The sequence below is a fragment of the Rhea americana genome, unplaced genomic scaffold (assembly GCF_003343005.1).
Source record: "Rhea americana isolate MKP2758 unplaced genomic scaffold, rheAme1 scaffold_228, whole genome shotgun sequence".
Lineage (NCBI taxonomy): Eukaryota > Metazoa > Chordata > Aves > Rheiformes > Rheidae > Rhea > Rhea americana.
This window is the reverse complement of record NW_028186344.1, coordinates 338,787-354,434: the sequence shown is the minus strand read 5'-3', so window position 1 is coordinate 354,434 and position 15,648 is coordinate 338,787. Positions and strand designations below refer to the sequence as shown.

Below are 15,648 nucleotides of genomic sequence, written 5' to 3'. Positions count from 1 at the left end.
GATTGAAAGTGTAGTACTGAAAGATAGTTTCTAAACTTAATAAAAGATATTTACATGGCTTGTTTAATTACTGACTGCATTTGCAGGTGGTAACTGTTTTAGATACATATTGATTTAAAATCAATAGGTGGTTATTTTCCTACATGAATATGTATTTATTCTCTGTATACCAAAGATGACACTACTTCAGAAAAAGGTGTCTTTTTCAAGCTCTCGAAGAAACCTCTTGATTTCAGCTCATTTCACAGAATCATAGAATGGTTAAGGTTGAAAGGGACCTCTGCAGATCATCTAGTCCAACCCCCCTGTTCAAGCAGGGTCACCTAGAGCATGTTAGACAGGATCATGTCCAGGTGGGTTTTGAGTATCTCCAGGTAAGGGGACTCCACAACCTCTCTGGGCAACCTCTTCCAGTGCTCTGTCACTCACACAGTAAAGAAGTTCTTCCTCATGTTCAGATGGAATTTCCTGTGTTTCAGTTTGTGCCCAGTGCCTCTTGTCCTGTCATATGGGACAACTGAAAAGAGTCCAGCCCCATCCTCTTGACATCCTCCCTTAAGGTATTTATAGGCATTGGTAAGATCCCTCTCAGTCTTCTCTTCTCCAGGCTGAACAGACTTAGCTCTTGCAACCTTTCCTCTTAGGGCAGATGCTGCAGCCCTCTGATCATCTTCGTAGCCCTATGCTGGACTCTCTATAGTAGCTCCATGTCTCTCTTGTACTGGGCAGCCCAGAACTGGATGCAGTACTGCAGATGAGGCCTCACCAGGGCTGAGTAGAGCGGCAGGATCACCTCCCTCGACCTGCTGATGACTAACACACCCCAGGATACCATTGGCCTTCTTGGCTACAAGGGCACATTGCTGGCTCATGATCAACTTGTCCATCAGCACTCCCAGGTCCTTCTCTGCAGAGCTGCTTTCCAGCAGGTCAGCCCCCAACCTGTATGCAGGTGCATGGGGTTACTCCACTCTAGGTGCAGGACCCTGCACTTGTCTGTGTTGAACTTCAAGAAGTTCCTCTCTGCCCAACTCTCCAGCCTGTCCAGGTCTCTCTGAATGGCAGCACAGCCCACTGGGGCTCCTCTCTGTTTGGTATCGTCAGCAAACTTGCTGAGGAGGCACTCTGTCCCTTCATCCAAGTCACTGATGAATAAGTTGAACAAGACTGGCCCCACTACTGAGCCCTGGCGAACTCCACTAGCCACAGGTCTCCAAGTGGACTCCACGCCACTGAGCACAACCTTCTGACCTTTGCCTTTCAGCCAGTTCTCAATCCACCTCACTGTCCGCTCATCTAACCCACACTTCCTGAGCTTCTCTAGGAGGATGTTATGGGAGACAGTGTCAAAAGCCTTGCTGAAGTCAAGGTACACAACATCCACTGCTCTCTCTCTTGATACTCTTGACAACATTCTTATATTCCTCCCAAGTGGCCTTTCCCCTCTTCCACATTCTGTGTACTTTCTTCTTCTGTTTGAGTTTTACCAGGAGCTCCTTGCTCATCCATGCAGGTCTCCTGCCCCCTGTGCTGGACTTCTTTCTCCTTGGGATGCACCACTCTTGAGCTTGGAGGAAGTGATGCTTGAATACTAGCCAGCTCTCCTGTACCCCCCTTCCTTCCAGAGCCCTAATCCATGGGATTCCTCCAAGCAGGTCTCTGAAGAGCCCAAAGTCTGCTCTTCTGAAGTCCAGGGTTGCAGTCCCACTTATTGCCTTGCTTTCTCCATGCAGGATCCTGAACTCCACCACCTCACGGTCACTGCAGCCAAGGCTGCCCCCAACCTTCACATCTCCAACCGGTCCTTCTTTGTTGGCTAGTACAAGGTCCAGCAGAACACCTCTCCTCATTGGCTCCTCCGCCACTTGTTTCAAAAAGTTATCATTGATGCAGTGCAGCAACCTCCTGGACTGTTTGTGCTTTGCTGTGTTGTCCTTCCAGCAGACGTCGGGGTGGTTGAAGTCCCCCATAAGAACCAGGGCCTGTGATTGTGAGGCTACTTCCAGCTGTCTGTAGAAGACCTCATCGACTTCCTCTTCCTGATCAGGAGGCCTGTAATAAACACCCACAACAGTGTCACCCATGTTAGCCTGCCCTTTAATCCTTATCTTTAAGCTCTCAACTTGCTCTTCATCTACCTCTAGGCAGAGCTCAATACATTCTAGTTGTTCTCTCACATAAAGAGCAACTCCACCAGCTCCCCTTCCTGGCCTGTCTTTCCTAAAAAGCACTTGGCATCCGTGACAACATTCCAGTTATGCGAGCTATCCCACCATGTCTCTGTAACTGCAATGAGATCATGGCCCTGCGACTGCACACAGATCTCCAGTTCCTCCTGTTTATTCCCCATGCTGCATGCATTGATGTACAGGCATTTCAGAGAGGTAGTTGTGCACGCAGGTTTCTCAGGAGGGATGCAAGAGGATCCTCCATTGCTCTGTCTCATATATACTTCCCTGTCTGCATGCACCTGCTGGAGGCATCCTGACTTGAGCCATGTTTTGTTGACTACTCTGTCTCTATAAGTCTCCCCATCCTTCCTAGTTGAAAGCCCTCTTTATCAGGCTGGTCTATCTTGTTGGCAAAGACACATGTGACCCATTTAGTGAGGTGGGTCTCTTCCCATCAGTTCTCAATCTTCAAACAGGGTCCCATGATCATAGAAAGCAAAACCCTGTTGCCAACACCAGTAGCACAGCCAGCTGTTAATTTGGAAAATCTGTCTACACCTTATCTCATCCTTCCCCCTCACTAGCCGGACTGAGAAGATCACCTGGACTCCCAGACCCTTGATCACCATCCCCAGAGCTGTGAAACCCTGTTTGATCATTTCCAATTTGCCCTTTATATCATTAGCACCCATATCAAAGAACAGAAGAGGGTATTTACCTGGCTATCTGCCAGGAACAAGATTTACCCCTTCCTATATGACTCAAAATTATTTCCTTGGTAAGGCCACATTTTACACTACTTTTCGAAATTCCTAATTTCAGAAAAACATATTTCCCAGAATTTAGAATTGGTCAGAACCAGGGTTAGAACTACTTGAAAAAGGTGTGCTATTATTAAAGCAGCATTAAAAGTTAGCACAAAAGTTTTGACCAAAAGAGTTGCAACACTGACAGGCATGGTAGAGGAAGGCATAGAAAAGCATAATTGCTGAACAGTGCTATTGATCAGATGTCATGATTCATCGTGTATTTGCATGACGTGGTATGATATTTCTCTTGATATGAGAAAACGCAAATCCGTAAATGCCCAGGCAAATTCAGGAGTGACTATTTTCTTGTTTTAAGGCCTATCTTGTCTCTCTGTTAAGGTATATCTTAATATAGAGACCAAAAATAATGTGTTTCTAGATCCAATTCTCCTCCACAAAAGTCCACACATGGACAGTAATATTTTCTTTCAGTACTTGTCTATGTGTATCTGCATGTAGATATTTCAAAATAGCAGCAGCTGTTGCAGTCATGACAGCAAGAAAATATATAAAGATATACCTCTGTTATGAAAGAGAACTCTATAATAAAAAGCAATTCTATTGACAAGACTATTCAAAAAGCTAATTCCAGTTCAAAACATAAGACAGAGAAATGTTAGGTTACTGGAGAACTTGGTATCTTGATTAGAGATGGGCCCAAGACATACACAAGCTTTTTGACACATTTTGTATAGGGTTTATTCCTTGTGGCCACAAATGAAGGCCACAGATAGATTCAGAGTAATTTAAAAAATAAAAATAGAAGCATATAAAAAATACAGTCATGGTGTATTTTTATTCATGTGAAGCCTCGCTCTCCTACCGAAAACATGCTCTGTGAAATCAACGACTCCTGATAAAATCTATGTCCTTTCAATGAACTGAAAGCTTCAGGTCTATCAAATTCATTACTATGTAAACATAATGATAAGTCAAGTTATTTTATGCAAGTTTATTTTCATGCTGCCTCCCCTCCCCCCTGAAAAAAACAACGAAAATTCTTTGCATTTAATTGATATATTTGTCTTGAAATGAGCTCCGAAATGCACATATCTTTCTCAACCATGTGACTATAGAACTATCATGTAGATGGTCTGGGTTTAAGATTGTGTATGGCAAGCTTTGCTATTTGGAAAGAAGACAGAAAGAGGAAATAATTACATTAACAAATTGGATGGATGGGAACAATACAAGGCAATAGAGTGAAGGATCAAGGTTCTACCTATACTGTAAAATCAGTGCTTTTAACAGTGCCATCTGGCAATCATTTAATGTAACATTAAGAGAACACACGTGATACACAGACATACACACTTCCAGAGTCTGTGGTTACTGAATTCCTAATGAAGGCTTGGAAGATGCTTTCAAGATACTGACAGGTAAGGTAAGATTCTGACAGTGTCACTGCAAGATGATCATGGTAACAGGCTTAATAATCATTGAGAAACAAGAAAGTCCGCTGTGCCAGACTTTGATTAAGAACAAACTTTGAAATCAGGAATCTTTGTTGTATATGTTAAAAGGCTGCAGCAAATTAAATGCATACATCGTAAGTACCAGAAGTGTTCGTTCACACATGGAAAAATATTGTCTGTTGAGGACAAAAGAAAGTATGGATCCAAATCTGCATGCCAGACATGCTGTAAAACGGCATAAAAGTATGGAGGAAAAGAGAGAAGGGAGGACGGGGGAAAAAGGTGACCAGCTACAACAAACCAGCAAATAATCCAATGAGAAGGAAGTATTTTTTTTCCCTTCCAACAATGGCTGGAAATATGGCATCTATTCCAGGACCTACTGTAGACAGACACAAAGGAGACCCCAAAAATGTAACAGACCTATTACAAAAAATGACAAGAAAAATAACTTTACAAAAATCAGCACATGGAATGGCATTGTTTCAGAGTACACACAGAACGAAACTAGTGAGTGCAAGTATTTTTTTTTAATTATATCAATTATGTTTCAAATGTCCCTTCCCCCTGCCCACAAATCCCCCCAATAATCAGTGCATTTCTTTTGATAGGGAGTCCTATGGAACAGCTTCATCTATACAGGGAGAGGGTCCACCACTCTCTGCATGAAAATTAAGCAGCTGTCCCAAAAGCACAGATATAGCTATAAGAAGCTGACCAATCACTCAGAAGTGTCACTATCGGGGCAATACTGCAGTTAATGAAATTAAGTTTTTTTCAGTGTTCTTTGTTGCAAGTGTCCAGTATTCAAATTTTGTGACAAGTCTTCACTTTCTATTACGTGATCTTAATCTAAAAATTTAGAACTATGTCATTAATCATCCTAGTATCTGTGGAGAAAGTCTTCCTTCCACCATAAAGTAATATTCATGTCTTGCATGCTTGCTTTCATGTTAATTGCAAAGACAAAGAAATACTATCAATTGTTTGTTAAACCTTTTTCAAGAGTCAAAAACACCACTGAGAAATACCTGCCAAGGTATAAATGAACCCAAATTATAAAATTACCCACAACATATGTACATTTGTTTTGTTAGGACTCCTGGGAGGATTCAGACATCATGGAAGGATCATACTGGAGAAGACCAGACAGAGATGGCCAGAATATAATCACCAAGCAGGAGGTAATAGCCTTGGAGAAGAATCAAAGAGGATGGTAAGTTTGCATTAAGCAAGAAAGGCAATGGCAGCAAAACAGAGAAGGCAGAGAAAAGCTCAATTAACCTCTGATTAACTATGAAAATTTTATTTTGTTATGTATGCTCTATGTGTTTAGGAAGAATTTCTCATCTCCCTACAGCACGTGTGGGCATGTGATCACTTCGAGATTAAAATAATATTCCTGGCTTTTCTGTGCAGTAGCAAAATACAGCCTTCAATATGTTTCTCAACTACTATTTACATATTATCACTCATTAAGCGCTGTTCTAATGCCATTCCCTCATATTCATTAAAAGGGGGTTGGGGGAAATAGTTACTGCATTCCAAAATGAATGAATTACAGCTATTCAAAGGGAGGAGACAACATACAGACATCAATTCAATGGTGCTGTACCCGTTTAATTCAGATCTGAATTTGATCCAAAATAACGAACTGAGAGAGGGCAAATGAGCTCTTTGAAAACAGCTTTACTAAAAATAGTGGCTATATTTAAAGTTAAAACAAATATCAGTATTCCCTGAATAATAAACAAACTTCACATTTACAGTACGTTTTTAAATGAACCTCACAAATCATCAGGAAATAAACACAGTACACCCGTATGTATAAAAATTCTGAACATCCAATAGTAAATCTTTGGCTTCATTTTTCATGTAGAAAAATGAAGAGGTTCAACAAAGTAAAATGACCTAATCATGGTTTCATCTCAAACTTGGGGCAAAACCATGAATCGTAAACTCCTCATTATCACTACTTTACTTTGATGCTGCTACATTAAGGTAAAGTCTGCTTGCCGCAAAAACTTAAGACACAGATCCACCATGCTCTGCTCACAGATGGCAAGCCATCCTTATAGGATGAGCCAATTGATAGGACACCTAGGCTCAGGAGCAGCTAACAAAATTTAGCTACAATGAACCTTTTTTCAATAGGTATAACCACATACTTCATCTACATGCAGCTATGATAGGAAAAAACCTATCTCCAGCCCCTGAGAGCTCAACCTAAGAGAAATTTTTTGGTTGCTAAACCTTCAGCAGTTGAGATAGACAATTTAAAAGTTCATCTGCAGGCTATACAGGAATTCCCGTATTTTAGAAGGCTGTGAGTTAGAATGATATCTGCTATACAAACATGGAAACTCGTCTGCTCTGCAGTAGGAATGTGAACAGATCTGCTAGTCATGGAAAAGAGAAGAAACTAGAAAGTCTGAAGTAAATTAAATGTAATTTAACACCATGATATTCCCAAGTAATCTTCATACTTTCCAGATGCATTTACGGTAGAAAAAGTAATCACTGTTACACAGGTAGTTTGATAACAGTTGGCTCAAACTTGCTCAAAAAAAAAAATGTATAGCTGTTTACTCCAAAAAAAAAAAAAGCCCTCTCCTCCTTTTTAGCAAGTTTTTAGAGATCCATTTTGAGCTAGAAGCTCAACAGGACCTGAAAGCCATTTTTGTTTCCCTCATTTTTCTGCCTCTCTGCCTCCATTTACTATTCTCAGTCACGGCAGGTAATCCTGGATGTAATATGCAGCTTACTAAACTCACTGAAAGAGTTGTTAAGTGCTCTTCTTAAAAAACAGAAAGAAAAAAGAAAAAGAAGGAAGAAAAAAAGAATTCTGCTAGTACAAGTCCTACAAGTTTCATACAGATTCATATACAGGTGGAGTAACAGTCCCATGCTTTACCGCAGGGTTTGTGGATTCTCTTAGCAATGATTTCTTTATTGAAAAGTAAGTGATTATATGCATTTATTTCAGGTGTTATCTCCATGATTTTCAAACAACATCTATCTTCACCTACAAGTACAAAATCACTATTTACGTACAATCCTCTTAAATTAGGGTTCTGTTAAAGAAAACTAGTCTTTCTTTGCACTCCTGGAAAAGAACTTTGCATTCAGGAAAACCAAGAGAAATGTGGTGATCCAAGCAGAAGATCCAGGGCAAAGAGATTTTACAGTGCCTTCGCACTAGTGTGCTAAATAAGGCCTGGTAAGAGGACATTTGTTGAGACAGTAGGAAGAGCTTATTGAGAAGCATGGAAAATAATCACAGTCTGAGGCTAAGAGAAAACAACAGACCAGATATCAGTACTGGGAACTTCGACAGGAGGAAAGTCAGATCGTCAGGAAAAAAGCAGTTAGGCAGCAAGGCAAAGAGTAAATCAAGGGAGCCACAGTAAGAAGGGGTGCACACAACACAGATACAAGGGCAGCCACTAAGGTACAAGGAGAAAAGAAATGGCAAAGGATGCAGAAAAAGTAGTCAGCAAATTAGATCAACAGAGGTCCTATGCCAGATTTTGATTTAGGAAGATAAACGTGCCTTGATGCTGCCTGACATGCAAGATTTAGAGGGTTTTTTAATTTTTGTTTTTAAGGGAAAACAGATAATTCTAACTTTTTTTTTCAGAGTAACTTAAATCATCAACCTTCAGCTTCTGTCAGTCTGCAACAAACTGTATCATTAAAATAAAGGCATTCTGAAGCAGCAATTTTTTGGCATCATTAGAACAGGATATTGAGGGATGGGAGAAGACAGCACTTACATTGACATCATTATAACTGAACAAAACATGAGGCAAATAAACCATTTGGCTGCAACTACAAAAAGCAATTTTGCCACAAAATTCCATTTGGATTTTCTGCTTTCTTGGACAACAGTGGTACGAAAACCTGCTACTTACATATAAAAACACAAAAGAGCATCTGCCAAAACACTGCTGTCTGATCTTAAACTGGCAAGGTTGCAGAGAAAAACTCAGTTTTTAATAAAAAAAATTGAAACAAATCACTGGTTTAATCAATTCTTATTGAATTTCAATTTCAAAATCAACAGTAAGTGTTACTGCTGCTGCCTTAGTAATGCCTGTGTGTAAATGTAACACAGAAGACTGACTTGATGGTCTAGTGGTAGTGTGACTTCTTTGGGCCAGGATTAGTATTTTTCAGTGGTTTTGTGAATACCCTTCCTCTGCACATTTCAGTTGAAAATGAGACATCTGTCACATACAATTACACTACCGAGCATAGGACAGGACCAGAAGGTCTGGGAGATGGTAAATGAGATTATATTCAAACTAAGAGACTAATCTTACATATAAAGTACTTTATTGGGGATATTAAACATACATGGCAAATATTAACACAAATAACAGGATTGGTATTAAATTACTATTTTGGTCAATTTTATCCAAGTAAAAATTTCCATTTTAAAATTCAGAAATACTGCAATATATGCAATCATTTCTAGTAGATTCCAGCCTTGCGACTGCATAATATAAACACAATGTTTTATAGAATATACCTGGTTTTAAATTTGAGTGTATTTGGTAAGTTACTGAGAACAAGGCATATAAGTTGTTAGCTCCCCTAAAATATGTATTGCATGGACTGTTTTCCTATTTTGCATGAATATATCACACAGCATTCCTATCAATTTTAAGAATATAAAATACATTCTCAAAAAGCCATTTCATAGTAACTATTTTGTAATTTTTTTTCCCCTAAGAAATGTTTTAGAATAAGTATTGAGATATGGAAAGATTCCAGGATATTTGAGATGAGGAACTCTATTCTTCACAGCTCAGCTAGCTCAGAAAGGTCAATTAGACACTTGACAGCAGGAAAGGCATCCTCTAACCAGAGTGATGATTTTCTAAGAGATTACAGTAGGTTTGTATGGAAATGGAAGGCAAAATCCCCAAAGGGCATGCTGGCAATTTTTGTATATCAGGTCCAAAATGACTGGAGAGCTTCTCTGCTGAGAAAGATAAGTGACAGCCTTCTTCCTCTTGTGACATACTTTSGGTTGTTGAGTTTTCAGTTTTGCTAACTATTGTTTTTTACTACTCTTATGATCATAGTCACATCAGTTTGTGATTACTGGTCACCTCAGATACATAATATTTTTCTCAACCCTTGATTATATGCCAATTTTCAGTAAAAAGGTAAAGCAATTTAACAGGTAAAGATTTCATACTGACCCCAAACTCCTCAGGCAAAAACGTTTGCCCAAATACATGTACCAAGCCAAACAGTAGTATAACTATTCCTTCATTCTATCAGTGTTTTCATAATCAAACTATTGATTTTATAGATATCTTCAGAAAATTAATATAAAGGATCATGAACATAAAGGCAAACTCTCAGCTTTTACTTAGCAAACGTTTGCTGATTCTTCATGTCATATTCACCAAGTTGTAATCGAGTGTGATGAATGTCACACTCGATCCCCTGCTGACTGAGCCTTCTCTATAGGGGAATGTATATAATATTTTATTATGTATAATCTAGGTATACGGTGATATGTGTCTGTTTATAACAAGCAATATAAAAGGGATTAAGTAGGATTTGTGATAAGGATTTGTGCGTGATTTGTTTCAGTTTAGCACTTTTTAGAGGTTATGACATCATAGTTAATTCCAAACGTCTTGATATAGTTAACCTGATTTATAAGAGTATCATATTCCCACTTGGGTACAAGAGAAACAGAATGCTAAATATCACAGCTGACACCCTTCCCAAAGGCACCATCAAACATTTCACTGAAGATCGTAAGCTGTAATACTCCCAAATCCCAGCCATTAAAAAACCTTCACACATGAAGGTATCCACTTACTGCTTCAACAAAACATTTCTAATATGAAAGCCATATAAACAGTAATTAAGATAAAGATGCCTTGTTTCACTTTGTCACTCTCTATGTACATAAGAGGGTCTGAATTTATCAATCTGTTTCTCCAGTGTGAAAAATCAGTACGAACACCATCAAACAGTTGAGCTAATTCCACCATCGCATCTATGGGCATCTAGTTCAACAAATTAATCTTCACTTTCACTTCTAAAAGTATGACTTTTTCCTTAAATCCTTAGATGATCAAGAGTTCAACTGAAATAATTTAAAGGAAATGTACTCTAGTGGGGCCAACAGCCATTGTGTTTTCCCATTTACTTCAAGTAACTCTTTCTTAATAAGCTGAATTTAAGTATTAATGACTCACTAACTCACTTATTGCAGCCCTTACTCCACAGTAAGAGCTTCATAATTACCTCTCAAGGTTTTATTTTAAGCATTTACTTTCCTAGCAACTCAAATTCAAAAATGAAATAACTTGAGAGAAGAAAAGAAATAGATTCAAGTTCATGAGATAAGAAATAAGACTGCATAAAGCAGTCAGTGACAGACCCTCAGTATTCTCTTTCTCTGTTTTTTTAAAAAAAAAAGTATGCAGCAGCATACTGATAACTTTTCCTAAGCTTCAAAACAGGCAGAGTAGCCAGATGCCTTGCCACAAACTCAAAAGCAGGAATTCAGTCTTTCTCCAGATTCAGATCAAAGCCTGCCTCCAGACAAACCAGCTGCCAATGGCTATCAAAACTATCCCATTAGGCTAACATTCTTGAACACACTTTACCACTGATACTGGCACTAATCTGATCAGCCACCTAGCCTACAGCCAGTCCTGAGCCTTTCTGACTTGCATTTCCAAATCTTGGTAAGTCACAGTAGAAATTGCTCATCCTGTTTCTTCACTCCTTTTTATTCTACGAATATATCGTTTTGCAGCAAGATGTAAAACTTTAGTAGGTATTACTCAGCATTCTTCAAAATCCTAGAGTTAGCTCTAACCATAATCATATGATCTTAACAGCGGAATTTCAGAACCAGAGAAGGTGAAAAAGACCTATCCAATATGTGACAGTAACCTCTGTACCTACCAAAGAGGAGAAACTGCAGTAGTCTAGCAGAAAAATTTGGCTGCATAGAGCTTGTAGAAATTCAAAATGAAAAAGCACCTTGAAGTAAGTTCCATGAATGCAGGTCTTTCATTTACATTTTGTAGATTGTTTTCTGTATATTTCTGAATAAAGGAATAAATGCTGCGATGTATTGAAGAAGCTGTTTTTCTAATCACTCTAATAAATTGCTTTTGAAGAGTGATACAATGAAGAGATTTAAAGGAGTGACAGAAAAATGATGTGGTTGCTGATCGATAACAAAACATATCACAAGAAAGCAAGATGAGATGTTTGCTGTATTGGTTCATTTGTAAGCAAAAAAGGTAGCAGCTGAAAGACGGCTATAGTCATAAAGGACTTTAAGTTTAGGTTGCTGTTCCAGTGTGCATAAAGTCATGAACAGAAGCACCCTCAACTACTACACAGTAATAAAACTATACCTGCACTACACTCTTAGCAATACCTCTTTTCCTTTGTGTACTACACCATAATCATGGCCTGATCATAATCTTATGGTACCTGCTTACCCTGGACCTTTGCTAGCAGTATTAAGTTAACTAATTTCTTACAAAAACAGGACTATCCCACAGATAACATGAATATATGTTCAAGTTTCCACATTGAGGAAATCTCTRTAAGACTACTCTGGTAGTTTTAAAATTGCTTTAAATACTAACAGGGATTAAGATCAAATGATCATTGTAATAATGTCTGAATTCTTTCTGCTGATTTATGCACTCAAAATGTTTCATACATTAAGTCTAGAACTGGTTCAACTCAGGCCTCTCTTTCAGATAGATATTCTTGACTAAAGACTGAGAATCCATCAAACCTGGGACCATTAAATTTCTTGACATACCTCTGAATATTTTATTTTCTAGAAGCATACACAAAAAAAAGAATTAAAACCTCATTTGGTTATCTAATTTATGATACTAGAATTGAATCTAAAGAAGATCAGCCATTACTAATAAACTATGTTAATTACCTTACTAATGACAATAATCCTGCAAAACATGGAAGGCTCAGGACTTCAGTAAATGCTCACAGTGGAAACCAACACATACATACTGCACATTGGAACAGCAGCCTAAACTTAAAATTCCTCTAGAGCAATTGGTGCAGTTTCCCGTTACTATCACAAACTCTTTTCTCTATCAATTCACTTTATCACATATTTTCAAGTCTTTCTCCACAGCAAATTCTACCATTTATTGAACCCTCAAAATAAATTTATAAACAAGTAACTTTCCTTCCCTCAATTTCTGCCTCAAGAAGAAGAGCTATGATGGTTAATCTGCTGTCTAATCACAGTAACAATTCCAGTGAACACTGTAACATTGTTTCAGTAAGTGTGAAGCAGAAGGAAAACTATCTGATGATTTTTAAACAAACAAACAAACAAAAACAACAACAACAACAAAATGTAAGACATTATCAAAAGGTATTTTTAGTTCGTTCAGAATCAGTAGCAGGCAAGTCCTGCACAGAATGAAAATCAAATACACAGCTAATCAAACACATTCCTACTTATACCTAAAAGACAGAAAGAATATGCTTGGTAAATTCATCACATATGCTCTGCATGTACCAACAGTGTTTCAAAGCTACCACAGTCCTTCTACACCCAACAAAAGAAACCATRAACAGCAGAGTATTCAGAGAGATCTGCGACTGAGAATTGGAATTCCAATTACTCACTGTTAGATGTGAGCAACGCCCAATGATCTTATGCATTACTTGTTTCTTAGACTTCATCAAACATTTATATTGTCAAAGAGGTAGATGATTTTAAGTGCAGATTGTATCTTTTCAGAAATGTGTCAGAATCAGCAGTACAAATGAGCAGGGTGTTTGGCTGCTGGTGGACTGTTTTTGTTTAGCAATTAAACTTCCTTAATCGAAAGCAGGGGGGTTGTACTGGTGACACCAATAATGAAATATGATCTTTCTGTTGAAAGGTACAGAACATAGATGAGGCCATAAATTACTAGTCTTTTCTGAATGCCAAAAATCAAGAGCATGCTTTCCTTTCCTTCGGCTTGCCATCAAACATCCATCCACAGTAGGGCCAAGACATGCAGTCTTTCCAACAGATACTTCAAAAATATCTTTTTCCACAGGATCCACTGCAAAGATTTAGGACAGGACTGGAGCCTGTATCATTTAGTCTTTTCTCCTGTTAGTTCACCAATTTTTTTCCTCCCTCTGGTCTCAATATCCCACAATAGAACTACAATTACACTATCTCTCACTCTGTAAAACAAGATTTAATCACCTCAATAGAACATGCTAGCAGGGCAACGTAAATCATTTTGGGGAAGCAGTATGTTGCCTCTAAAAGGATGGCTGTTGAGGCTCAAATAGGATGCCCCTTTTGACTTGCCAGATTTACCTTGTCCTTTAAGGGACAATCCATACTCCTTAGAGGGAGGAGTCAACACAGTTCAACTACTTCAACCCCGAAGTGGCTACAATTTATCATCATTTTAACATTTTGGATTAAAATACAGAATTTTGGGGGGAGAAGAGAGAAATGAATAGTAGAGACTAGAATGTAATTAACTTTGTAACTACAAACAGGATTAGGATAAGCACAGCCAGTGAGTCCCTTTTTCACTTGCTATTGATTGCTAGGTTTTCTAATATAAAGTACTGAAAATTGCAGAAGACATATAAAAACAGGAAAGCACTTAGTAAATGTTAAGACTATCTTGTATTTTTAAGAATGCAGTTCACACTTCTTTATTTACTATGACCCAAGAATATTCTTACTAAATCTGTAACTAGCAGGTGGCATGAATTTAAGAATTTCCAGTAAAATTTCTGTTCCCTTAACAACATTATAGGGCCTGGACATACAGATGTGATCTGGAATGGAACTTAGCTCAGGACTATTTCAGGTAAAAGCATTTCATTTTTGAAAGATATATTCATAAAATTTAGTTTAACTATTTGTAGGCTACAGATCTACAGAGAAACATGAACTGTGTGAAAAACAATCTCTATCCGTACCTGGGCTAAAGACATCCAATTTCTCCCTGTGTCTGCAGGTGGGCTGAGGCATAGTTCAGACACTAGAAAATCATGTCAGTATATCAGTGAGAAAGACCTTCTGGTGTCTAGTAAGGGTTGAGTTCATCCATGATGAGGAGAACAATGAAGCTCTCTCCTTTACCAGATACTTTTTTTCTTTTTTTTAAACAAGACTTCTACTAAAAGCTCACACAACTTAAGTGTGTGGATAGCCCTCTAACAATTTCAGTATCTTGGCGATGGACAATGCTTCTCTTCACACCAGTACAATATTCCCCAAATCCTTCTGATAGTCCCTGTGCTCTCCACAACCACAGATTATTTTCATCTTCCCCACTTGCTGAGCAAGAGACAGCTTATGTTGTAGACGTACCATTGTACTGATGGGTTGGTAAGAGCATGTGCAGGCTGGCTGACAGTTACACATATTCTGAATGACGGACCAAATAGACTGTTTGACTCTCAGATGCTCTAAGGCTGCAGAAGACCTCAGGCTGCGTATTGTGCAGGTCTGGTAAAAAAAAAAAAAACAAAACAAAAAAAAACAAAAAAAAACCCCACAGTATTAAGACAGTCATTTCTCTGTCAGATCTGGTTAAAACTCACTAATCAGTTCAGACGCTATTAATAGAGACGTGCAAGACAGACATCACACAGCTGGGTAATTCTCATCTCCTTAGGAAATAAGGCTGAAGTAGAAGTTTGGGACAGTATTTGTGTTCAACATGTTTTTCTCTGAAATTACGAAACTAAGTCACAAGTCTAATACAACAGCACTGAATTTCATAGTTCGAAAGTACAAGTTTTAAAATAAGAGAGAACTATCATGGAATTTCTATGGTGTGTGAAAGATGAGAAGTGTTCATGGAGTCAGTCAAGAATCATTGCTTGGTTCTAAAGATTAAAGACAAATTAGACAACTGAATGGCTTAAGTGAACATGACAGGTGAAAATGTTGTTATACCAACTTTCAATCTGGAAAACCATAAATTTTCTGTAAAATCATAAATATTAACTTGCATGAATGAAATCTGAAACTACACATTTTTTAAAAAGATGTTCTGTGTTACTAGTGCCATTTTCTTTGCTTCCTGTTACACTCCTTGGCCTACTCAAAGTATCAGGTAGGGTCTGATCCAGTAAATGCTTCCAGATGTAAAGCTCAGATTTAATTCTCCACTTAGAAGTAAATCTTATTCCCACTAGTCACTGTTTGTATAACCCTTTTGAGTTCAGTCTTAAAAAAAA

The 15,648-nt window shown here is 38.2% G+C and overlaps 1 protein-coding gene across 1 annotated transcript; it reads right to left on the bottom strand.

The window, feature by feature from the left end:
* Positions 1-1,017: 1,017 nt before the first annotated feature.
* LOC146595336 (uncharacterized) lies at positions 1,018-14,851 on the bottom strand. Its single transcript, XM_085305922.1, has 2 exons — positions 14,774-14,851; positions 1,018-2,052 (listed from the first exon to the last, which is right to left on the bottom strand). The coding sequence occupies exon 2, from the start codon at positions 1,968-1,970 to the stop codon at positions 1,365-1,367; it is 606 nt and encodes a 201-aa protein (XP_085162048.1). The 5' UTR covers positions 1,971-2,052; positions 14,774-14,851; the 3' UTR covers positions 1,018-1,364.
* Between the last annotated feature and the right edge of the window lie 797 nt (positions 14,852-15,648).

Excerpts from the sequence above, each read along its gene's own strand:
- LOC146595336 (XM_085305922.1), bottom strand. The coding sequence starts at position 1,970 with ATGGGGGACTTCAACCACCCCGACGTCTGCTGGAAGGACAACACAGCA.